At 34.5% G+C, this 24,722-nt stretch overlaps 1 protein-coding gene across 1 annotated transcript; it reads left to right on the top strand.

Annotated features, from left to right (window-relative positions):
• Positions 1–2,505: 2,505 nt before the first annotated feature.
• LOC132603116 (synaptotagmin-5-like) lies at positions 2,506–24,642 on the top strand. Its single transcript, XM_060316014.1, has 13 exons — positions 2,506–2,868; positions 6,637–6,741; positions 7,361–7,411; positions 7,587–7,707; positions 14,166–14,287; positions 16,478–16,579; positions 17,491–17,565; positions 18,759–18,838; positions 19,401–19,551; positions 19,636–19,866; positions 21,429–21,722; positions 21,965–22,078; positions 24,052–24,642. The coding sequence occupies exons 1-13, from the start codon at positions 2,764–2,766 to the stop codon at positions 24,196–24,198; spliced, it is 1,698 nt and encodes a 565-aa protein (XP_060171997.1). The 5' UTR covers positions 2,506–2,763; the 3' UTR covers positions 24,199–24,642.
• The last annotated feature ends 80 nt before the right edge of the window (positions 24,643–24,722 follow it).

Here is a 24,722-nt window from a genome sequence, read left to right as displayed (position 1 = left end):
TCTAATTTTCATTCCCCCACCACATTTTTCATGCCTTAAAAAGTGTTAATTTTGTGAAAAACCCCCACTAGCAAAGAACACAACAAAAACACTTTTTAGTATTTGTTTTCTTCAATAGCTTCACTTTTAGGGAATCTTGAAAAAAGTAGTTGAACAATCAAAATTTCAAAACTTTAGTATAAAGCCTTATGATAATCGACAATCAAATACTAAGCAAATTTAATTTTAAATTATATACAGGAATAACTCTAATTCCTATAACCAAACGACTTCTTATAATTACAAAAAAAAATATACTTTTCCCTGTTTCAAATTATTTGTCTTATTTTTCTTTTTAATTTGTTTAAAAAAGAATACCACTTTTGTTTTTTTGGATTAAATACCACATTCTTCATGCCTCAAAAAAGTGTTAATTTTGTGAAAATCCCACTACCAAAGAACACAACAAAAACAATTTTCAGTATTTGTTTTCTCCAATAACTTCACTTTCACTGAATCTTGAAAAAAAAAGTAGCTGAACAAACAAAGAGGAGCTTTGAAAGAGGAAGACGAAGAGGAGCTAAACGATGTCGTTTGTGCCACAGAGTTTAAAAAAATAAATAAGATTTTTGAATCTTGGGGTTTTAAATTTAAATGACTTGTTATATTTAAAAGAAGAGATATTATTTTTTTAACGGACTAAAAAGAAAAGTAAGGGAAGTGAATATTATATTTAAAAATAAAAAAGCTAAAATTATTTTCATATTTTCTTAAATTTGGTGCCAACAAAATAATTCCACATCATTGAAAGGTGAGACTATAGAAAGCTGTTTAACTTCAAAAAATCAAAACTTTAAGACTTAAGACTTAAGCTCTAATCCCTCTTTTAAACCACTAATCTTCATCAAGTGCTAATTTTGTAACAACCCCACTTTTATTGAATTTTGAAAAAAAGTAGTTGAACAAACAATTTCCTTATATCTAATTCATCTATTATTGTTACCTGTATAATTCAAACCAGCTGCCAGACGATCCCTAAATAAATTTAATTTCAAATTTTGTACTAAGATACCTATCTAATTCTTATAACCAAACGACCTCTTATAATTACACAAAAAGTATATCATATATTTATTTAAAAATAAAGAATCTAAAATTATTTTCATATTTTCTTAAATTTGGTGCCAACATAATAAATCCACATCATTGAAAGGTGAGAGTATAGAAAGCTGCTTAGCTTCAAAAAATCAAATCTTAAGACTTAAGACTTAAGCTCTAATCCCTCCATTAAACCACTAATCTTCATCAAGTGCTAATTTTGTAACAATCCCAATTTTACTGAATTTTGAAAAAAAGTAGTTGAACAAACAATTTCCTCATATCTAATTCATGTATTATTGTTACCTGCATAATTCAAACCAGCTGCCAGACGACCCCTAAACAAATTTAATTTCAAATTTTGGACTAAGATACCTATCTAATTCCTATAACCAAACGACCTCTTATAATTACACAAAAAGTATATCATACATTTATTTAAAAATAAAAAAGCTAAAATTATTTTCATATTTTCTTAAATTTGGTGCCAACATAATAAATCCACATCATTGAAAGGTGAGAGTATAGAAAGCTGTTTAGCTTCAAAAAATCAAATCTTAAGACTTAAGACTTAAGCTCTAATCCCTCCATTAAACCACTAATCTTCATCAAGTGCTAATTTTGTAACAACCCCAATTTTACTGAATTTTGAAAAAAATTAGTTGAACAAACAATTTCCTCATATCTAATTCATGTATTATTGTTACTTGCATAATTCAAACCAGCTACCAGACGACCCCTAAACAAATTTAATTTCAAATTTTGTACTAAGATGGCTATCTAATGAACCCGCGACTTAAATAACACAAAAAAAAAAAGTTGAACCAAACTAGTACAAAAAAAAAAAAACATAAGTAGTATTCACGCACGAAATTCGTGCGTGAAAGGACCAAACTGCAAAAAAACAGTTTTGGCCTTTCACGCACGAATTTTGTGCGTGAATGGGGTCACCAAAAAAAAAAGAGAAGATTATTAGTCACGCACTAATTTTGTGCGTTAATGTTGGAGTTTTTTTTTTTTTTTTTTTTTTTCCAATCACGTTTTTTTTCATACTTTGGGCAAAGATTAGTCATGTTTTAAAATCCCAAAATATCAATATTTTATATAAAACTTAATATTTTTTTTTGCGTACAATAATGTCGGCTCATTACATGAAATTCACCTAAACGTTTGGATCGTCGTTTTAGGGGTTTTAAAGTGCCCCAAAGCAAGTTTTAAAACTTGTAATATTTATAGGGTTTTGATTTAAGTGTTTTATTATATTTGAATGTACAACTTTTTTTTTTTTGTGCTATTTAAGTCGGGGTTCCTATCTAATTCCTATAACCAAACGACCTCTTATAATTACACAAAAAGTATATCATATTTAAAAATAAAAAAGCTAAAATTATTTTCATATCTTCTTAAAATTTGGTGCCCACATAGTAAATCCACATCATTGAAAGGAGAAAGCATAGAAAGCTGTTTTAACTTCAAAAAATCAAATCTTAAGACTTAAGACTTTAAACTCTAGTCCCTCCATTAAACCACTAATCTTCATCAAGAGTTAGCAAAGAACCCAACAAAAACATGTTTCATTAGTCTCTTTTCATTATTATTTGTTTTCTTCTTTTACTGGAATCTTGAAAAGAAAAAAGTACTAGTTCAACAAACAAAGAGGAGCTTTGAAAGAAGAAGAGCTAAAGGATGTCGTTTGTTTTGGGTGTTGTAATTGGGATTATAGTTGGAGTTGGTATAATAGTTGGTTTTGTTAAATCTGAAAATGCAAGATCCAAACGTCGTTCTGAACTGGTTAGTCAAAAATGGGTTCTTCATTTCTGTTTATTTGAGTTAAGTGATCTTTTAGCTTGAATTCTTAGTGATTAAGAACAGAGGGTGTTCTTTTTAGCTTTCTACTTCATTTGCTACTAGTTTTTTTTTTTTTTTTTTTGAATTTTGTGGTTTCATTACTAGTGGTGGCGGAGTCCGGAATTTTACTAGGGGTTCAAAAATACTCCTTTCATCTCAATTGATGTGATCTAGTTTGACTAGATATGAAGTTTAAGAAATAAAGGAAGGATTTTGAAACTTGTGATCTAAAATAATGGATAGATATTTATGTGGCTGTAAATCATTAAGTATAGGGAAATGTATCTTTTTTTTTTTGAGACAGATTAAAATGTAAAGTGTCACATTGATTGGGACAGAGGGAGTATGTTGGTTTTTAGCAAAAAAAAAAGTAGGAAATAATAGAGAAAAATATACTGCAATGCAGTCAAAGAGAATTATTTTATTTAGCTATGTTTAGCTCTGCTTATAGGGAAAAACAGTGAAAAAGATAATCATAAACTAGCCTAGGATATCTCTGCAGAGTATGAGCCTGTTTGGATTAGCTGAAAAAAGTGGCTTTTAAGCATAAGTGCGTAAAGTACTTTTTAAGTGCTGGAAGTTATTTTATAAATAAGCAGTAACGTGTTTGGATAAAAGTGCTTAAAGAGTTTTTAGAAGTAAGGGTAGTATTGGAATTAACAGAAATATAAGACATAAAAGCATAAAGTTGTTGGTCAAAACAAAATGGCTTTTAAGCCCAAAAAAAAAAGTTGGGGTTGAGCAACTTCTTAATTTTGGCTTATTTTAAGCACTTTTTTAAGCTATTTTATATTTTATCAAACACCTAAATAAATTAAAAATGGTTTATAAGCTGGTTTGACCAACTTATAAGCCAATCCAAATGGGCTCTATATCTCTAACTAACCTAGCCTAGCATATCTCTGCAGAATATATGTCTCTAACTAACTAATTACTAATAGTAAAACAAAGTTTTTCAAAAAGCAGTAAAACAAAGTTACTGCAGTCCAAAAACAAATATTCTAAGGTGTTTGGACATGCGGTTTGAAACTATGAGATGAAATCAGTGTTTGGACATGCATTTTATCTCATGGTTTGAAACCCCAAATCATCCAAAAAGGCATATTTTGGGGTTTCAAACCATGGTTTCAAAAATTTTAATATAAAACTTAACCCAGCCATAAGTTTATATTTTATAAAAAAAGACCCCATAAGTTGGTAAATATTTTTAACAATTACTCCCATCAACCATTTACCAGCATCATTACCATGTGGGGGATTATATTAAAGAGTAGTTACATTATTATTCATTTTAAATTTTCATTTTTATTGAACTAAAATTTGATTAATTGATGTTGTATTTTTTAGAAAGGCCTTCTAGTAGCGTATTAATTTTGTTCTGAACTATGAATTGCTCATTTGGTAAGATTGTATAAGAATTGGGAATGTTTTGATAGTTTTCACAACTTGTGGGTTTTTATGTCTATAAGAGAAAATACAACTTAAGATATCCAAATTACATGTCCAAACATGGATTCAAACTATGGTTTGAAATCATGGTTTCAAACCATGTCCAAACGGCTCCTAAAGCTCCTCCTTGGTTTTGGAACCACAAATTCTAGACTTGGCTGGAATTGACTTCGTGAACAAATCTGCCAATTCATCTTTGGTCTTGCAGTTAGCTTGATCCATATCTCCAAGTTGCAGCTCCTGATTATCAACAAATTCTGGCATGTGTTCATCTTTTGTTGGATTAAATGAGAAGTTTTTACCTCTCATTTTAACTCGTAAAACCTCCTGCTTAGTGGCATCAAAGATTCGACAGTACTTGTCTTTGAATATAAATTTAAATCCTTTTTCCACTAGCTGGCCAACACTTAATAGATTTTGATCAATATCAGGCATGTAAAGAACATCTGAAATTAATTTTTGTACTTGAACCTATTTTGATTGCAATCGTCCCTTTTCCTTTTGCAAGAACATAGTCACCATTACTGATTCTGACTTTCTTGTTTTTCGTAGACATAAACTCTTTAGAAAGATTTTTGTATATGTCATGTGGTTTGTACAACCACTATCAATCATCCAAAAATCAGATTTTTTGGTTGAAAAATATATTGCCAAAACAAGTGGTCTTCTTATTCTTCTTCTTCATTGACGACTTGGGCATCTGCTTCATATTTTGGAGATTTGTTTTTGCAAATCACTGCTTCATGACCAAGTTGGTTGCAGATCTTGCACTCTGCATTTGGCCTCTTCCAACATTTAAATGAAGGATGACCTTTTTCGCCACAGTGCTGACAAGGTGGGTAATTTTTATTTGAATTATTAACTTTGCTTTGAGTTCTGTGGTTGGCTATCAAGGCTCCTTCAGCCATAACATCTTGCCTCATAAGCCTCCTTTGTTCTTGTGCCTTGTTAACAATGCCAAGAAACCGGTCTGAGGACTCTTTGACGGTCTCAGATTCCTTCATCTTTTGCAATTCGAATCCCCTTATTAAATTCAACACCTTTATGCCTCATATTCTTTCATCTCCTGTGTATTCTTCCTTCAGATAATCCCAAATTTCTTTTGCTATTTTCAGAGCCATAACTCTTGCGAAAATTGTTGTGAACACACCAGCAAACAAAGTTGCTTTCGCCTTTAATTTTCTGATTTTTTTTCTTTTTTTTTGGCTTTTGATTTGGGCCATGGTGGGATTATTTGGCAGCGGAAGAATATCATAATCCTCTTCCACGGGCTCCCAAATCTAAAGCCTCAAGATAAGTCTCCATTCTTATTGCCCATAGATGATAATTCTCACTATCAAAGACAGGAGTAGCTATTTGAAAAAAGCTATTTTCAGGATCCATCTCACTCACAGGTCCCTCAAGACAATGGTTCTAGATATCAATTGTTGGTTTTTAGCAAAGAAAAGTAGGAACTAACAGAGAAAAAAATACTGAGAGATAAATATACTGCAATGCAGTCAAAGAGAATTATTTTATTTAGCTATGTTTAGCTCTGCATTTATAGGGAAAAACAGTAAAAAAGATAATCATAAACTAGCCTAGGATATCTCTGCAGAGTATATCTCTAACTAACCTAGCCTAGAATATCTCTGCAGAATATATCTTCTAACTAACTAATTACTAACAATAAAACAAAGTTATTGCAGTCCGAAAGCAAATATTCTAACAGAGTATAAAGAATTAAATACATTAAGAAGCCAAGGGGTTCAACATCTACTATATATATACATATAAAGTAATTTTAACCTTGTATATACCATGTATTTTTCCACCAAAATGAACCCCCTGGACCCTTACTAGCTCCGCCCCTGATTACTTGTGGTCGTAGTATTACTCTTCTAATTTCTTGTTCTTTGATTTCTGTTACCATTTATTATTTCTTGTACTTTGATTATCGTATTGTTTTGTTATTATTTCTTGTACTTTGATTATCGTATTGTTTTGTCGTAGTTACTGTTCATGCTTTCTTAGTATTTTGCCATAGCTTCTTCACTTTTGTCATTTTTTTTATCGAACTGCTTTGAAATGCATTTCCTTGAGCCGAAGGTCTATTGAAAACAAACTATCTATCCTCCCAAGATAGGGTAAGGCTGTGTACACACTAACCTCCCCAGACCTCACAGGGGGACCTCACTTGTGTGATGACATTGGGTATGTTATTGTTGAATTTTTTGGTTGCATTTTTATGTATGTTGTTGTTGTTGAATTGAACTGTGTCAGGCTACTACAATTGCGGCGTTTGCTAGAATGACAGTGGAAGATTCTAGAAAGATTTTAATGCCAGAGCATTATCCTTCTTGGGTTGTTTTCTCCAATCAGCAAAAGGTGATTTTTCTTTTTTTTTTTTTTTTGAACATGTTTTTAATGCTAATTTTATGATACTTTTGATTAAGGCTTAATACATTGCCAACCCCCTTAAACTTGTCAGTATATTCCATTTAAACACTCAAACTAAGTCCTAATCCAATTGAACGCCTCAACTCCTAATAAAGTGTTCCAAATAGACACGCTTGGTTCAAATTTTGGGAGAAGGTTAGCTCGTGTTTTTTTCATTTGTCTATTAGGTAGTTAAGTTAATCATATAAATATGTCCTCTCCTATAATTATACGCATCAACCTCAGGTAGAAAATGCTTGGGGTTTTACGACTTATTGAGGCGAATGCGTATAATTAAAGGAGATGACATATATATATATGATTAACTTAACTACCTGATAGACGCATGAGAAAACACGCAAATAGAGTTCCAAAATTTGAATCGAAAGTGTCTAATTGGAACAGTTTATTAGAAGTTGAAGTGTTCAATTGGAACAAGGTTTAGTTCGATTGTCTAAATGAAATATGCTAGCATGTTTAAGGGGTTGGCTATGTATTAAGCCTTTTTATACTTATGATTAATGTCTGTGTGAAAATGAAGTGATTTTTTTTTGTTGAACACTTACAGTTGAAATGGCTTAATTCTCTTCTTGAAAAGATCTGGCCTTATGTGGATGAGGTTAGTCTAAATGTCCATGCATGTTTGGTCACGTTAGTTTTCAATTTTCCATCGATTTTTTCATATCTTGGGTATGAGCCTTTTTTTGTTTCTTTGAGTTTTTAAATTTGGGTCTTTTCCTTTTATTTTTTATTTTTTTTTGGCGAGTGAGTTTGTTCTGGTAATTGTAATTCAGGCAGCATCAGAACTGGTAAAATCAAGTGTGGAGCCAATTTTGGAACAATACAAGCCAATGATTTTGGCATCATTGAAATTGTCCAAGTTCACTCTTGGTACTGTTGCTCCTCAATTCACAGGTTAGATGATGACTAGTATTACTGATCTTCCGCATTTGCATTTTCTATTTATGTGTATTATTGTTACAAAGGAAGGAAATAAATAGTATACACTACTTAAAGTGACTCTTTTATGCAATCAAGTATAATCGAGTGGAATTAGTTAATCTAGGAGTATGAAACTCAGAAGAAGATAACTGCTTAACCAAGGAATTAACCGAGATTATAGCTATTAGAGAGAAGTTGTTTTTAGAGAGAGAGTAGAGATTTGTATTATGATCCATGAATGAATTGAATTACAAGATTACAATGTATATTTGCAATGAAATGCTGGAATCAGTAACTAATTCTACTGTTAACTGTACAGCTAACATATTAACCACTTTAACTAACTTTTAACTACTGTAACTACTTGTGCCACCTCAGCATCCATGTTACTCAGCTTCAACTTGCATCAATACCCCCTGCTAAAGGTGATCCTTGTCCTCAAGGATGAAATGAAGGAAACCTATGCTGCAACTCAGACCAGTATTCCCAAGTAGCTTTTGAAGCATCAATGTCAGTCCGTTTCACCAAAACTCAACTCACAGCCTTATTACCCCTTTTCACCATTCTTCTGTCTAGTATAGCCTCAGGGAAGGGACAGCAAGGACTTGATCAGTGGAACACAGGAGGATAGTTAATGATATTAGGAACCTCAAGACATCTTTTGAGTTATGACACATGGAAGGTAGGATGAATGAGAACATCAGATGGTACTAACAACCTATAGGCAACTGCTCCAATCTTAGCATCAATAGGATAAGGTCCAAAATATTTAGCAGCAAGTTTATTGAAGGGCCTCACAGCAACAGAAACTTGCCTGTAGGGCTGTAATTTCAAGTAAACCCAATCTCCCACCTCAAAACATCTATCAGATCTGTGCTTGTTTGCAATATCCTTCATTCTTTGTTGGGCTCTTGCAATATGAAACTTCAACAACTGGATAACAGCTTCCCTAGCTTTAACAGATCTATCCACCATCTCAGAATTAGCTTCACCAGTCAAGTAAGGAAGGTGTATAGGTGGTTTTTGACCATAAAGGACCTCATAAGGAGTACACTTGATAGTAGTATGATAGGATGTATTGTACCACCACTCTGCTAAGGGTAAATAAGAGGTCCAGTCCTTAGGTTTATCTGAGCAAAAACACCTTAAATATGTCTCCAAGGTCCTGTTCAAAACTTCTGTTTGACCATCAGTTGGGGGATGGTATGCAGTAGATCTTTGCCGTTTAACACCTTGAAAAGTAAATAGCTCCTGCCAGAAGTGGCTGAGAAAACCTAGATCCCTATCACTTGTCAAGGTGACTGGCATACTATGAAGCTTAAAAATGTTATTCAAGAAACATTGTGCAACTGAATGAGCAGTATAGGGATGAGACAAGGCCATGAACTGGCCATATTTGCTCAGTTTGACCACTACAACTAGGATTACTTCCTGGCCGTTGGATTTAGGCAAACCCTGAATAAAATCAAGGCAAATATCAGTCCAGACTCCATCAGGAACTGGTAATGGTTGTAACGAACCAGGAGATGCAGCTGCATCATATTTATGCCTTTGACAGATGTCACATTTGCTGATAAAGGCTCTAGTGTTTTGAATCAGTGTTTTCCAAAAGAATGGTGACTGAAGTCTCTTAATGGTAGCATCCATACCAGAATGACCCCCTTGAGTAGAAGCATGCCATAATTCAATAATGTTGTGCCTTAACTGAGCATCATCTCCAACCACCAGTCTTCCTTTCCACCTCAACTGACCATTACTCCAAGTATAGGACTTGAAGGGTTGCACTTGCTATTTAGCAATCACCAACTGCAAAGCAGGATCAGTAAGCCAAGTATTTTTTATTTGCTCAAATAAAGAGTAATTGGGGGTCAACAATGAAATAGCTAGTAGTTCAGCAGCATAGACAAAGCATCAACAACTTTGTTTTCAGCTCCTTTCTTATATTCAATAGAGGAATCAAAGGCCATAAGCTTTGAAATGCCAGCAATCTAGAAATCAGTGTGAATATGCTGATCCAACAAGTACTTTAATGCCTTTTGGTCAGTTTTAACAATGAAATGCCTCCCCAATAGATAGTGAAACCATTTTGTAACTGCAAAAATAAGAGCTAGCAGTTCTCTATCATAAACAGACATGGCTTAGTGTCTAGGGGCCAAGGATTTACTGATGTAAGCTATTGGGTGCCCTTGCTGCATCAAGACAGCCCCAATTCCTTTACCACTAGCATCAGTTTCAACAACAAAAGGTTTAGAATAATCAGGCATGGCTAACACAGGAGCAGAAACTAAGGCTTGTTTGAGTTTATTAAAAGCTATAGTGGATTCATCTGTCCACAAAAACCCATCCTTCTTGAGCTGGTCATGTAGTGGTCTGCATATAGCACCAAATCTTTTGATGAATCTTCTGTAATAACCAGCAAGCCCAATGAAACCTCTCAGCTGTTTGATATTGGTAGGAACGGGTCAATCTTGTACCGCAACTATTTTCCTTGGATCAGTTGACACACCCTCAACACTAATGAAGTGACCTGAATTCTCCACTTTAGGCACACCAAATGCACACTTAGCCATCTTAGCATAAAGCTGATACTGTTTCATTAGCTCAAATACAGCTTTGACATGCTTAAGATGGCCAGTCACGCTCTTACTATAGAGCAAAATATCATCATAGAAAACTAAGACTGACTTCCTGAGCAATGATTTAAAAACTGAATTCATGATACTCTAAAATGAAGAAGCAGCATTATTTAAGCCAGAAGGCATAACTAAAAATTCATAGTGACCCTCGTGAGTCTTGAAAGTTGTCTTATTTGTGTCTGCTTCAGTCATTTTCAACTGGTGATAACCAGTTCTAAGATCTATCTTAGAGAACACTACTGCACCACCCAACTCATCCAACAAATCTTCCATATGATCTTCAAATTCCTCACCAAATCTTTCATCCAAAGCTAATACATATTCAGTCCAAGTGAGGTCTAAAACTGAATTCCTAGCTCTTATGTATGACCTATGCCAAGAAATTGCTTCTCCTTCTAAGTGAATTGAAGTTACCTTAACCCTTTGATCAAAACGAACTTCATCCATAACAAAGAATTGGTCTACTTTATATAATCAAGTTCTCAAATCACGGCCAGAAAATTTGGGAAATTTCAACCTAGAATATCTTGTAAAGAAGTTACCAGTATGTGTATGGGTGTGATTGGCATGATTTTCGCTCCTCGTCTCTGGCAAAACTTCAATAGAACAGTTCCTATCCACTGATGAAGATTCAGCCCTTCTAACTTCATGTTCCTTTCCTTTCCCATTCAAATGATTTATAGTTGTTCTTAGTTCCATCATCTCCTTAGCAGCCATAAGATTGCGATCATTCATGTTAGTCATACCCTCCATCAATTTCTGTAATTGATCTTGAATCTGTGTCAATTTATCCTCCATTTCCTCCGGTGGGTGCTCGTGATTTTTACTTCTGGTCATGATTTCGCTACTTCTGGTCATGATTTCAGTGACGAGAATCGAAAGCTCTGACACCAATTGATGCAATCAAGTATAATTGAGTGGAATTAGTTAATCTAGGAGTATGAAACTCGAAGAGGATGATTGCTAAACCAGGGAATTAACCGAGAATATAGCTATTAGAGAGAAGTTGTTTAGAGAGAGAAAGTAGAGATTTGTATTATGATCCATGAATCAATTGAATTAGAGCCCGTTTGGATTGGCTTATAAGTTGCTTATAAGCTGTTTTCAGCTTTTTTGAGTGTTTGGGTGGCCAGCTTAAAGTCATTTTGTGCTTAAAATAAGCTCAAAAAAATAATTGGGCCCGTTTGACTTAGCTTATCTAAAGCAGCTGAAAACAGCTTATAAGCCAAAAAAAATAAGTTGGGCTACCCCAACTTGCTTAAAATAAGCCCATCCAAACAGGCTCTTACAAGATTACAATGTATATATGCAATGAAATCCTGGAATCAGTAACTAATTCTACTGTTAACTGCACAGCTAACAGCTTAACCACTTTAACTAACTCTCTAAGTAACTTTTAACTACTGTAACTACTTGTGCCACCTCAGCATCCAGGCCACTGAGCTTTAATGCAGCTTCAACTTGCATGAAGATATAGTTTGCTATAGGGGCGGAGCTAGTGTTTAAGATATGGGTTCGGCCGGACACAGTAACTTTGGTCCAAACTCTATATTTGTCTTAAGAAATTCATTGTACAAAATATTAATCTAGAACTCAGTAACGTAAAAGGGCGAGAATCCCGAACTCATAAGCTTCAAATCTATCTCCACCTCTAGTTAGCTACTTAGCTTTCATTCATCTTTGTTTGAATTCACACTTTGCCATGTACTGTGTAAAAGAAGCTAACATCTTCTTACATTTTTCTTTTACTCATTTTGGCTCTCATATTACTATGATACTCTTCTTGTCCAATCTTTGCTTTGATGGTACACAAAGTTTAAAGATTAGACAGAAATGATTTGAAAACACATTAGAGTATTAAATTCCTTAAGTTGAAAAACTATCATATCGTATTTAAAAAAGAAAAGAACTTGGAGGACTTTTATCGGAGCAACTATTGTTAGTATATTATTCCTGGTTATGGCCCAACTCCCTTTTCTTTTGTTAGTATATTGTTCCAAGTGATGGCCCAGCTCCCTTTTCTTGCCTCTCCTTTTAATTTGCTATTTCTGTCCTCTTGAACAGATCTCTTAAATGTTATTGATCCTTTATTTTCTTTGGTTTCTCCCCCGGTGTATAGTACCCACATTGGGGCCCGACTAAATCCGGATTCTCGCCGGAAGATCCACATTGGGGGTGGGATTTGTGGGGGGGGGGGGGGGGGGGGACAACTCTCCCTAACAAAGATGACTCCTTACACCATATTGGTCCTGTATTAAATGACTTTAAGCATGCTTTTCCTTAAACCAGTTGCTGTTTTTTTTAAATCATAGATTTACATTTAGCTTATTCAGTCAATCAATGTATAAAAAATTGCAATGGGCACATAGAGTGCTTGGTGTGTTGATTCCTAGTATAAGTGGCTATATTTCCTGAAAAGGATAAAAAGAGTTAATAGTGGTCATGGAGTAGTAAAGAGAGAAATTATCAAGCTTTGTGCTCATCGTTAGAAATTGCAGGTCATGCTTTTCTTTTTGTTCTATTTGTTGCTTTTCCTCGAGCATAACATATTAGATTTTATTTCCCCTACCTGATCTGGTTGTTCTACTTTCCCCTTTGATCAGCCCGAGAGCTTTGACTACTCCAAAAGATAGCAATTTGACAACTTCCATGGATGGAAAATTTCTTGTTTTAATTAATTATTCTAAAATTTTGCATTATTAGACCACCTAAGAAATTACATTGGACCAGTTTTATCCTAACCAAAAGTCATACTCATCAGTGTTTTGTGGGCCTGAGGCGAGACCTTTTACCTGACAAAGGGCGAGGCATCAAAATCACAAAAAAGTAAAATTAAATAAATAGAGTAGAAAATTCAAGAAAATTATAAAGCTGTGGAAAACGTATATATGTAAATAAACATGCTAACATGTGCACGACAATTACAAATTTCTTTTTCAGTGAAAGACCAAAAAATTGCATTACATTACACCTATAATATGGTAAATGGAACATACTTAGAATTGTTTCCTAATAGTTCAGAAAATCAATCACAATACTCATTATAACATAAATAAAGCATTTTTTGAAATAAAGTATCTATAACAGTATCTAAACACTAAACTAAAGTGATGCCAAAAGTAATTCCAAAACAAAACACTCACTTGCAAAGAATAAAAAGACAACAAAAAAAGAAACACTTGACGAAAATGAGACATGATGAGTGAACCTGCAAGTGAGAAGCACGTGGCAGAGCAAAGTGTTGGAGGACAAAGCTCTTACTTTGCAGCTTGCACTTTGCAAAGAAAAAGCCAAAGAGTATTTGGTTACTTTGTAAATGACAAAGAGAAATGATTATAAAATCTGGGGTAACAGTTAAAAAGGCCTTCGACTTTTGAGTTTTTTTGGTTTGAGAATCTATCATGAATTGACCTTGAGTATTTAATTAGTACTTATTTAGCAATTTTAATTCCAGTTTGGGAAAGCTCTCTGGGCTTACGCCCCAAATGAATGGCCAGAAGGTTGGACTTACGCCTAAGCAAATGGCCACAAGGGTTGGGACTTACACCCCACGATACTTGCACCCAACCAGTCCGCGTAGGTGCATTATTAGCGAAGCCCGCCTCGCCTTGGGGCGTTGCGAGTAAACGCCTTTGAAAAAACTGATACTCATTACCCCTAACCTCACCGTCGGAGTAGTCATGACGATTCTCCAGTACTGTAGTCTTTTTGAGAAGTCAAAATGTGAATGATTGGGATAGACAAAAGGATGAAGAAGACAATTCTATTAAACACATAATAGTCTTTATCTTTCAGGAGTTTCTATTCTTGAAGATGGAAGTGAAGGTATTACCATGGAATTAGAGATGAATTGGGATGGGAACCCAAACATTGTACTCGATATCAAGACATATGTTGGTGTATCATTACCAGTGCAGGTAATTTAGTTGGTACTTGCAGCTTAAACATTATGTTAAATAGCTTCTGCTCCTCAGAGTTGTGACATTTTTGTTTCATTGCCACACTTGTATGATCTTAAATTCGAGCTGACATGCTAATTGCCTCTGATATATCAATTTGTTTCCATTGTTAATAACTCTACTTTATAATGTTACAGCTATTTGTTGATATCTTTATGCCTGTATTTATTATTCTCATGACCCAAACTTGGACCATGACTGTCACGTTTCTACCGTGCAAACCAGCTGATCCAATATTCACAACAAGAGAAGACCTTTACAGAATTTTCAATGGAGCATATTTAAGCAAAAATAAATATCTACAACAGAGTACTCAACAGAAACAAGGATCAATATAAGTACATGAGGCAATCTTGGAGTAACTTATACAACTATAAACAATATCTAGAGAAACATCCCGTGTTAGCAGGGTCCGGGGAAGGGCCTGCCCTAGTACAAGCATTAGTGGCTGCTTCCACCGCTCGAACCCGTGACCGATAGATCACACAGGGACAACTTTACCGTTGCTCCAGGGCTCTCCTTCAAACAATATCTAGGGAAAAAAAAAATCTGAAATACATAAAGCGTTAACTTCCACTGAACAAGTGTGGGGTTCACTAGAAAGCCTCAACTCCTCGTTAGCTCATTCTTGGGTATGAATGATAGAAAAAAGCATAACTTGACCTCGGACAAGTATAAATTTGGAACGAAGTATAGCCCGAGAGAAAAATCTCCAGAATAAAGTTGATAATACAATATGTAGCATAGATAGCTTACATAAGCAGTATAATTATAGCTTCAAATGTACTTTTCAATCAGGTGGTAATGTACGTCAACTCATGCCATTTGAAGTGCAAACTAGGAGACATTCAGTGTCAGATCAACGAGGTCTCTTTTCTGAAGACCCAGAACAAAATACCAACAACCAACATATGTACCATAAGTCCATAACTTGAAATCTAGAATGGCAAACATAAAATCATATATAATTTGGAAAGCAAACAACTTTTTCTTGGACTACAACTTCTTCATATTTATTTGAATATTTTGAATATTTTTTAATTATAAGAAGTTGTAATTGATTCTTTATCTACATTTTTTATTTAAAAGGATTAAGGAACCGATATCCAAATTGAGGCCGACCTTTGTATTCTGAACCCTTTCATTCTTTTTGTTGTGTAGCGTATGAATTCAATTTGCTGTAGCTACTTACTACAATAACAATATTTGTATAATGTTAAGTATTCAGGATTAGCTTTTGCCTGTTTATGGTTTTCTTGTTTACGTGGTTGTGGGTCAGCTTCACAGACAAGGCCATTAATAAGTCTTCCTAACCATCCATCAGACATTCTATATTGCAAGAGTTCCCTGGTATAGTTTTTTCCGTTTTCCCCTATAGAGTCTACTTGTTCAAGAACTAGATGGTTGCCCTTGATTTTCACTTCTTAACTTGTCCATTTTAACCTAAGTTGCTCGGACTCGGGTGTGGGTATCCGACACGGATGCAGATCCGAGGGTCGGATTCAGCAAAATCTAAATTTTAAGATTCAGGGGTATGGATCCAGGTATGGATACGGGTGCGGGGATTCAGCTAAAAAAGTTCAAAATTATAAAATAGAGCGATAAAGATATTCTAAATTTGAGAGATATTCTGTGGAAAACTTGTGTATGTTGTAGAATTCAATCTTTCATTCTCCAAGATGGGCATTAAAAAACATATATTAATTGTCAAAAAATTTAACATGATAATAATTAATTTAGAAATTATCCATCTTTTCTATGAGAAAGAAAATATTTATAAATAGCAAATATTGACCAAGAGGAAAAGCTAAAAAGGATTGAAGGTATGCCATTTCCCATGTCTTAAATCTATTTTATCTTTTATTTGGAGACATCAAAATCACAGTTTCCCCCCGAAATTTGTCCATGTACTCTGGTCAAAGTATCGGACGTGGATGGACCTAACACGCAAATCCTGCACCCCGCACCGGCACGACATGGGTTCGGCAGCAAAAATGAAGAGTCCGCGCAACTTAGATTTTTTCATGTTTATTTTGCTACCTATCTTCTGACTTTCTTTTTGTTTCCAATGTATTCCATTATTATTTCTAGTTTTTCTCAGGATTTTTTTTTATTTCACATTGTGCTTAACGTCTCCTTCTGTTTTAGGTGAAAAACATTGGATTTACTGGGATTTTCAGGCTGATCTTCAGGCCGCTTGTTGATGAGTTTCCTTGCTTTGGAGCTGTTTGTTATTCTCTAAGGAAAAAGGTGTTATATATACTTCTGACTTCACTTGTATCCTGCTTGGAGGTGGCAAAATTAGACCATGAAAACATAACCCGCCCAACCCATCCAAGTTTGGGCTGGTGATTGACCCGCCCATTTATTTTCTCAGCCCATCAAAAATTGGGCTGATGTGTAGTCCAAATTGACCCATGAAAAATCTTGTCAAAATATTTGCAAAAAGTCTTTTTTATTTGGTATGTTAATAGCCATAATGAAGAAATAAAATAGTTTTTAGGTACTAAAAAACTATAAAAGAATAAAGAAAGAAACTAAAACTTAGTAAGAATTTGTTTTTGGGGGTGGGGTGGGGGTGGATTATGACCTGCTTTTTCAGCCCAAATTCAGCCCTACACCACCCCCCCCCCCCCCCCCCCCCCCCCCGCCCTCCCCCCGCCAAAAAAAAATAAAAATTGACACCCCTAATCCCGCTAAGGTTATTTTGCACACTGAATAATTTGATAATACAGGTGTGTACATACACTTGCAAAGTCAGCTTATGAATGTTCCTTGAACAATACAGAAGGAGAAACTTTTATATGTAAAGCTAAGGTTTAGAGGTAAATTATTAATTTGGATGATTATCTGACACCAGCTTGGTCAATAGCTCATGAATTAGCCAACTGATTCGTGGATTAGATGTTAATGTTTACAAATTAAGTTTTTTTTTTTTTCCCTCCAAAAGGAGAATTAAGTTCAAATCTGTTTCTTGATGGACATGCATGACACCCAACATATCCAAAACTAGTCATCCTGTAATTGGTTTTTGTCGAGGTGTAGCCCTGTAGGGTCCACATTGCAAGCTCACCTGGATGGCCACACACCTACGTACCTAATACCATTTTCCTAACTTATGTAAGGAAAAGAATGATAATAAAATCTATTCTTGTCTGCAGAAAAAGCTGGATTTTACGCTTAAAGTGATTGGTGGTGACATGACAGCAATACCTGGAATTTCTGATGCAATTGAGGTTTGGCCAAAATTATACCATTTAATTTTGTTACTCTAATCTTTTTGCCACTCAATAACTTCTGATGCAGCTTAAATAAATATCACAAAGGCCCATAGATATTCTTACTATTGGAAGTGGATAATGCTGACGCGGTCCAAGCTTTACATTGCTTTCCCTCTTTCTTTTCTTGGAACGGTGGAAAACCGAATGAATAATAAGTATCTATGTATTTAGTACAAGGATATTTTCTATTTGATTAGTACAATGGTATCTTATCTGTTTACAAATAGCCTTTTTCATCTTTCTCAAGGAAATTGCGGCTCTCAATCTTCCTGCCTATTTTGGCACTAACTGTGGAACAAGTTAAAAAGTATCTCTCGTGAGAAACATCTTGCATAATGCAGTGAGCAATAAGACATCTTTGTTTCCATATAGCTAATGTTATATAAATTAAGGGTGTGTTTGGTATAGAGGAAAACATTTTTCCATGTTTGGTTGGTCAAAATGTTTTGGAAAATACTTCTCTATGAAAACAAGTTTAAGGAAGATGACTTTCCGGAGTAAGGAAAACAAGTTCCATAAGTAACATTCCGTGCTAATTGTCTCCTACTCACCACCCATCACTCCCACCCTACTCCCTATAGTGTTTGCCTAGATTAGATATAGATGTTTTTTCAGCTTACTTACCAAACATCAGAAATAAGTATCATTTCCTTCATACCAAACACACCCCATGGAAATTGATTTAACTAGGTCCATGGGAATTGATTCACATACTATTATTGTAATGATGTTCCATATAACACGGAGCTCTTACTATTTGTAAGGTTCTATAAAGTGGTCCCATGTCTTCCTTTTTAGTGTAAGCGGCCAAACAACATTACTTCATCTTTACTGATTTAGACAGGTAACCAAAAAATAAAAAAAGTGCCATCAGAATCTCTTTTTCTGAATGGGTTTCATAATGTAGCTATGGCACATTAATGACAATTATGTAATGAGAGTAAAGATGAAAACTTTCAAGCAAAATAACTCTTTATTCCCTTGTTGCATTTCATTACACTGTCCACATTGTAATTGTAAGAATAGGAGGGCAAACTGTTCGTTTGTTTGAATTTGTGCAATTTTGCCCTGATGGTTTCAGAAAGTTCTATAAATGCTTCTTACGGTTTGACACCACTCAGGTGTACTAACTGAATTTTTCTCTACAGGGCACCATCCGCGATGCCATTGAAGACTCTATCACATGGCCAGTTCGAAAAATTATTCCCATATTGCCTGGGGATTATAGGTATTCCTTTTATTTAGGGAACTTTAAACATTGTCATTTTCGGTCCCAATTTTGGTTCCAGTTTAGCACATTTACTTTCTAATTAAATCTTATGAGAAACTTCTTCAATATAAAGATGTCAGAACATGGAATCTGAATTTGGGAGACATCCCCCAAATTTGGGAGAGTAATTGAGATGACTTTCTTCCATTTTTCCATTTGGTTATCCATTTGGAAAAGTTAAATATATTTAATTTCATAATGACCTCATATCTTCGTGGAAGCTGTAAAAGTTATACTTTGTACTAGATGTTTATCTATACATTGACAGTAAAAAGACAAGTTAAATGTTTTAATTTCTAATGCGAAACTTGGACTTTAACTGCATTTTAAAAGTCCTATGAGAGTCAACCTGTCAAGGGAAAATATTTACTAGAAATATCTATGATTCTTACCTTTAACCGAATCTTGTGCTTCTCTGAATCAAGAATAAAGCATGTATTCTTTGACTTTCTTCTATAATTATCTAACATTGCTGGTCTGAGGTACAGTTTTCTATTTGAAATACTTTTGTTGTTATTAGTGACCTTGAACTGAAGCCTACTGGAGTATTGGAGGTGAAACTTGTCCAAGCAAAGGAATTAACAAACAAAGACCTCATTGGTAAATCTGATCCTTTTGCCGAGTTATATGTCCGCCCTGTACGAGATAGAATGAAGAAGAGCAAAACAATTGTAAGTTTTTCATATGTTTATTATGGAGGAGTTTTGGCAATACGCCTATCAAGTTAACATTTAAGTGGCCATTATTCTTTCCAGAACAACCAATTGAACCCAGTGTGGAATGAGCATTTCGAGTTTATAGTTGAAGATCCATTGACACAACACTTAGTGGTAAAGATATTTGATGATGAAGGGCTTCAGGCTGCTGAACTAATTGGATGTGCACATATCCGTTTGAATGAGCTTGAACCTGGTAAAGTGAAGGATGTCTGGTTGAAGTTGGTGAAAGATTTGGAGATCCAGAGAGACCAAAAGAATAGGGGCCAGGTGACAATTTCATCCCCTTTTGTTTTCTGTTATCCTTCTCTTTATTGGAATTTGGTACTATCAACTTTATTGTACACACAACTTCAATTTTAATGGAACATATATATGCAAATGGAGTACTAATCAGTAATGATGGAGAAAAAGTTTTTTTTTAAACACCTATCAATTCATAATTTAAGGTGTCATTTAGTTGCAGGTTAGAGTTGTGCAAGTATTAGTAATTTAAGGTGTCATTTGGTTGCGGGTTAGAATTTTTTTTTTTTTTTTTTTGAAACTGGTAATTGTGTATTCATCAGCATTTAGGACATGCTGGAGACCTTCAAAAGTGTTACAGCAGGAACATAAAAATGGGAAATAGAAATACTTACAGAGACTTTAATAAATCTACAAACTGATTTATATCTTCTAATCCTATTTCTTTACACGAAAAGTAGAAAGATACTATACAATTCCATTTGACAGTTGCGGGTTAGAGTTGTGCAGGTATTAGTAATGCAGGGAGTATTCCGGATTTAGTTATTCCTGTATTAGTTGTTCCAATTAGTTATGCGGGTTTTTAAGCTGGTAACCAAACACCTTAGTTGGTGTGCCGAATTTTCTACAAAGCAACTTAAATACTACTAAACACGGTACTAGTTATGCTGGTTTTACTACATGAATAATTCGCTTCCTAACCATCAACCAAACGAACCCTAAGTGGTTCATTTCAACAATAATCAGATCAAACTGCATATAATTGTTGTAGATTGAGTGCCATAGACAGTCTAGGTGAATTTTATTGAGTTTGATCCTGCAGACTTTAACCCCCACCCCCACCCTCCTGATTCAATGTAATCCACTTATACTACTAAACAAGACAGTTGCCTGCGGTAAAACCTCCAATCATATTATAGTGAAGATTTTTAGCAAGAAGAAAGGGCTTCTTGTATTTCTGAATGAATATACAATCCATAAGAATGGGTACTTATACATGAGTTCTAAGACTAAATAAGGAAAGACAATATTACACAATCAATTCCTAATCATTCACATCAATACAATATATTCCTAAAATTAAGCTATCAATCTTAATCATCAATATCAAATCAACATCTCAATCTTAGTCATTAATACCAAATCAACATATAGATATCTCAATCACTCCAATAAACTTTTGTGTAGGAGAGCTAAGAAACGTCGATTTCTCACTTGCTAATGTAAACAAATTCATGCCGTCCGGCCCTTCCCCGGACCCCGCGCATAGCGGGAGCTTAGTGCACGGGGCAGCCCTTTTTTGAATGAAACTTATTGCTGATTCAATGTAATCCACTTATACCACTAAACAAGACAGTTGACTGCGGTAAAACCTCCAATCATATTATAGATATCTCAATCACTCCAATAAACTTTCGTGTAGGAGAGCTAAGAAATGTCGATTTCTCACTTGCTAATGTAAACAAATTCATGCAGTCCGGCCCTTCCCCGGACCCCACGCATAGCGGGAGCTTAGTGCACTGGGCAGCCCTTTTTGTTTTACTATTTTTAGCTCTCTGTCTGAACTATTCCGTTCATCTTTGCTTTAGGTGCACTTGGAGCTATTGTATTGTCCTTATGGCATGAAGAATGGGTTTACTAACCCTTTTGCCCCTAATTTGTCAATGACTTCACTGGAGAAGGTTCTTAAAAGTGGAGCAGAAGGAAAAGAATCTGCCCAAAATGGAGGTGAAATCAACAGGCGGAAGGACATAATAGTACGAGGTGTACTTTCTGTAACCGTGATATCAGCTGAAGATCTGTTCCCAACTGATCTAATGGGGAAAGCTGACCCTTATGTTGTGGTTACTATGAAGAAGACTGAAACCAAAAACAAAACCAGGGTATCATTTCTTATTATTTAAATGTTTAGTTAGAGTTAGAAATGTTCGTCCATTGCCTTCTTTTTTCGGTAAGTAGAGAAAAGGACCTTTTGAGCTGTGATCTCTTCTTGGATTTTCCATCTAATATTTCGAACAAGAATATCCTTTTCTAAAGTAGTTTCCTTAAACTCATAACCAATAACTATGTATAATGCTGATTAAATATTCTTTTAATGCTGATTAAATATTCTTTTCATTTTTAGGTTGTACCGGAAAGTTTAAATCCAGTGTGGAATCAGACTTTTGACTTTGTCGTTGAGGATGGATTACACGATATGCTAATTCTAGAAGTTTGGGACCATGATACCTTTGGAAAGGTAAGAGTATCTTTCTGTTTAATCAATTCCAAATACTTATCCTATTACTGTTGGTCTTGTTACGAAATTAACGTTGATAAATCAGTACTTATTATATCTATTCAAACACCAATGTCTCCTGATGTGAGATTTTCTTGAGCTGAAATAACCTCGTTAATCCATGCTAATTTCTTCTTAAATTTAGAACAGGTAAAGTTTTCTACATTGAGATGCCTTGTTTTGAGTTTTCAGATGATTTGGGACATTCTAGAATCTTTTTGGAAAATCTAAAGGCTTAAAGTTCTGATAAAAGCAACAATCTGGCAATTGAAACATTAAAAAGTTAGCCCTCGATATTACAAATGTGTTCATTGGCATTTTCCACCTTGTGCGCACCTCGACTATTCCACTGGGTACCTTCTACCACCCCACTGACACAGGTACCGAGTAACTTGGCCCACCAAGGCTTATGGTTGATTGAAGGTGTCGTGCCTCTTGAACTCAAATATATCTGATTTTCAATTCAAGCTTTAGGCAGATTTGAAGATACTACAACAACAACATACACAGGGTAATCCCACAAGTGGGGGTGTGGGGAGGGTAGTATAAATGCAGACCTTACCCCTACCTTGGGAGGTGGAGAGGCTGTTTCCGATAGGCCCTCGTTTTGATATGAAGATATCCTCTAGTGTGTTTTTGCTTCTACTGGGATCTGAACTACAGACCTCATGGTTCTCCTTCCACTACATTAACAACTAGACTATATTCCTGGTTAGGCCTTTGTTATTTTCTTTTTGTTTTTTTCTTTGATATATTTATGCTTTGATCTAAAAATCAAATTCCCCCCTCAACTTTGAACAATAGTCATTCTCCCCCCTTTATCCTAATTGACTTTTTCAAATTCCTATTGTACCCTTACATTATCAACTTGTCTTCTTTTTCTTTTACTTCTTTAAAATCATGATTTGTTTTTTTAATCTCTTTAATCTATGTAATAAATTTCCTATAAACAAAAAATATTATTGTTGAGATGGAAAAAGAAAAGTGAGAAATACTAGTTGAGTATATAACTTCATGCCGTTCTATAATGAAATAAATGAGAATAATAATTTTTTTATAATAATAATCAAAACTATGATATCTATTTATACAAGTAAAAATAACAGGTAATAATAACTTTATAAATATATTTCAATGCAAGTAATACAAAATAATTAATAAAAATAAAGGTTTATTCTATAACAAATTCCTAAAAGATTATCCATTTATATTAGAAATGAATTTTAAATTATAATTTAAAATATTTCATTAATGACAACCAAAACTCGTTTATATATTGGCAATATCTCATAAGAGAGAAGTGGAACTTAAATATGCATATATGTATGTGTGTGTTTGTATATATCTATATATATATATATATATATATATTAAAATCCCAATCATAAAAGGATTATTCTATATAATATGAATTTAAATAAAATCTATAAATACCTAGGTTTAAAATATCAATTTTATATAATATAAAAAGGTAATATGTAGGTTGAGGATTGACAATGTCAAGGGTAAAATAGACATTGCATAGGATAAAGGGGAGAGAATGTCTATTCTTCATAGTTGAACGGGGGGTTTGATTTTTAAAGCAAAGTTGGGGGATAAAAATCATTTTCACCGTTTATGCTATTCCTTGTGTGGGAAATAGTTATTATTCTTTTTTCCATTTACCCATCCAATATCCGAAGTCTACTGGCCGACTAACTCAAATTCATGCTGGGTCTGTTAACTAAGGGGGTAAAGCGCTCACCACCAAAAGGTTCTCCATCCGAAGGGTTTAGTACTTTGAAACATTAGGGTTATTCGTAATAGTAAATTGAATGGTCAAAGGTGATCCATGTAAGTAATTTGTTTAAGAACAAATCCTATAGATCAAGATATATAATGGTGTTCCTGAGGATATCTAATGTACCAATGCTTACAATTTTTTTTGTTGGCAGGATTACATGGGAAGGTGCATACTGACATTGACAAGAGTACTAATGGAAGGTGAATATAAAGAAACCTTTGAACTAGATGGAGTTAAATCAGGGAAACTGAACTTGCATCTCAAATGGGCACCACAGCCCATATACAGGGACTCCTAATGATAAAAGAATCATTGGATATGTTTTTGTTGTTGTAAGATTTGTACAGAAAGAAGTTACTTCGATTCTGTACGTCGTAGGCTATAGACATTTGTTGAATTATACATTTTTGTAGATAATTGTTTGATTAATGCAGAGTTGAGATGAAATGTAAAGCTCAAAAACTTCTCTTAGCTGAAGCTGGACAAGAATAAAATTAGAGGAGCTTTATATTTATAGGCTTTGTTTGTGTTAGATGTTTTCTTTGGTTTCTCACCTGTATTTGGTACCAGTATTGGGTCCCCGACTAAGCTGGATTAGCGCTGTGTAAGCGAGATCTCTGTTCCATACTCGGGGCTCGAACTCATATCCATCCCACCATAACCTTGGTGGTTAGATGCATTATTATATTATAAATAACATCAGGATTTAATTCTGCATTAATAATATAGTATTTGATAGCTATTTTAATCTATGTATTCAAAATCGCTGTGTTACTAACATAGTTAGTATGTTCAACATCAAGTGTTATGAAATCAGTTGAA

The sequence above is a fragment of the Lycium barbarum genome, chromosome 7 (genome assembly GCF_019175385.1).
Source record: "Lycium barbarum isolate Lr01 chromosome 7, ASM1917538v2, whole genome shotgun sequence".
NCBI lineage: Eukaryota > Viridiplantae > Streptophyta > Magnoliopsida > Solanales > Solanaceae > Lycium > Lycium barbarum.
This window is presented reverse-complemented; position numbering and strand designations above follow the sequence as displayed.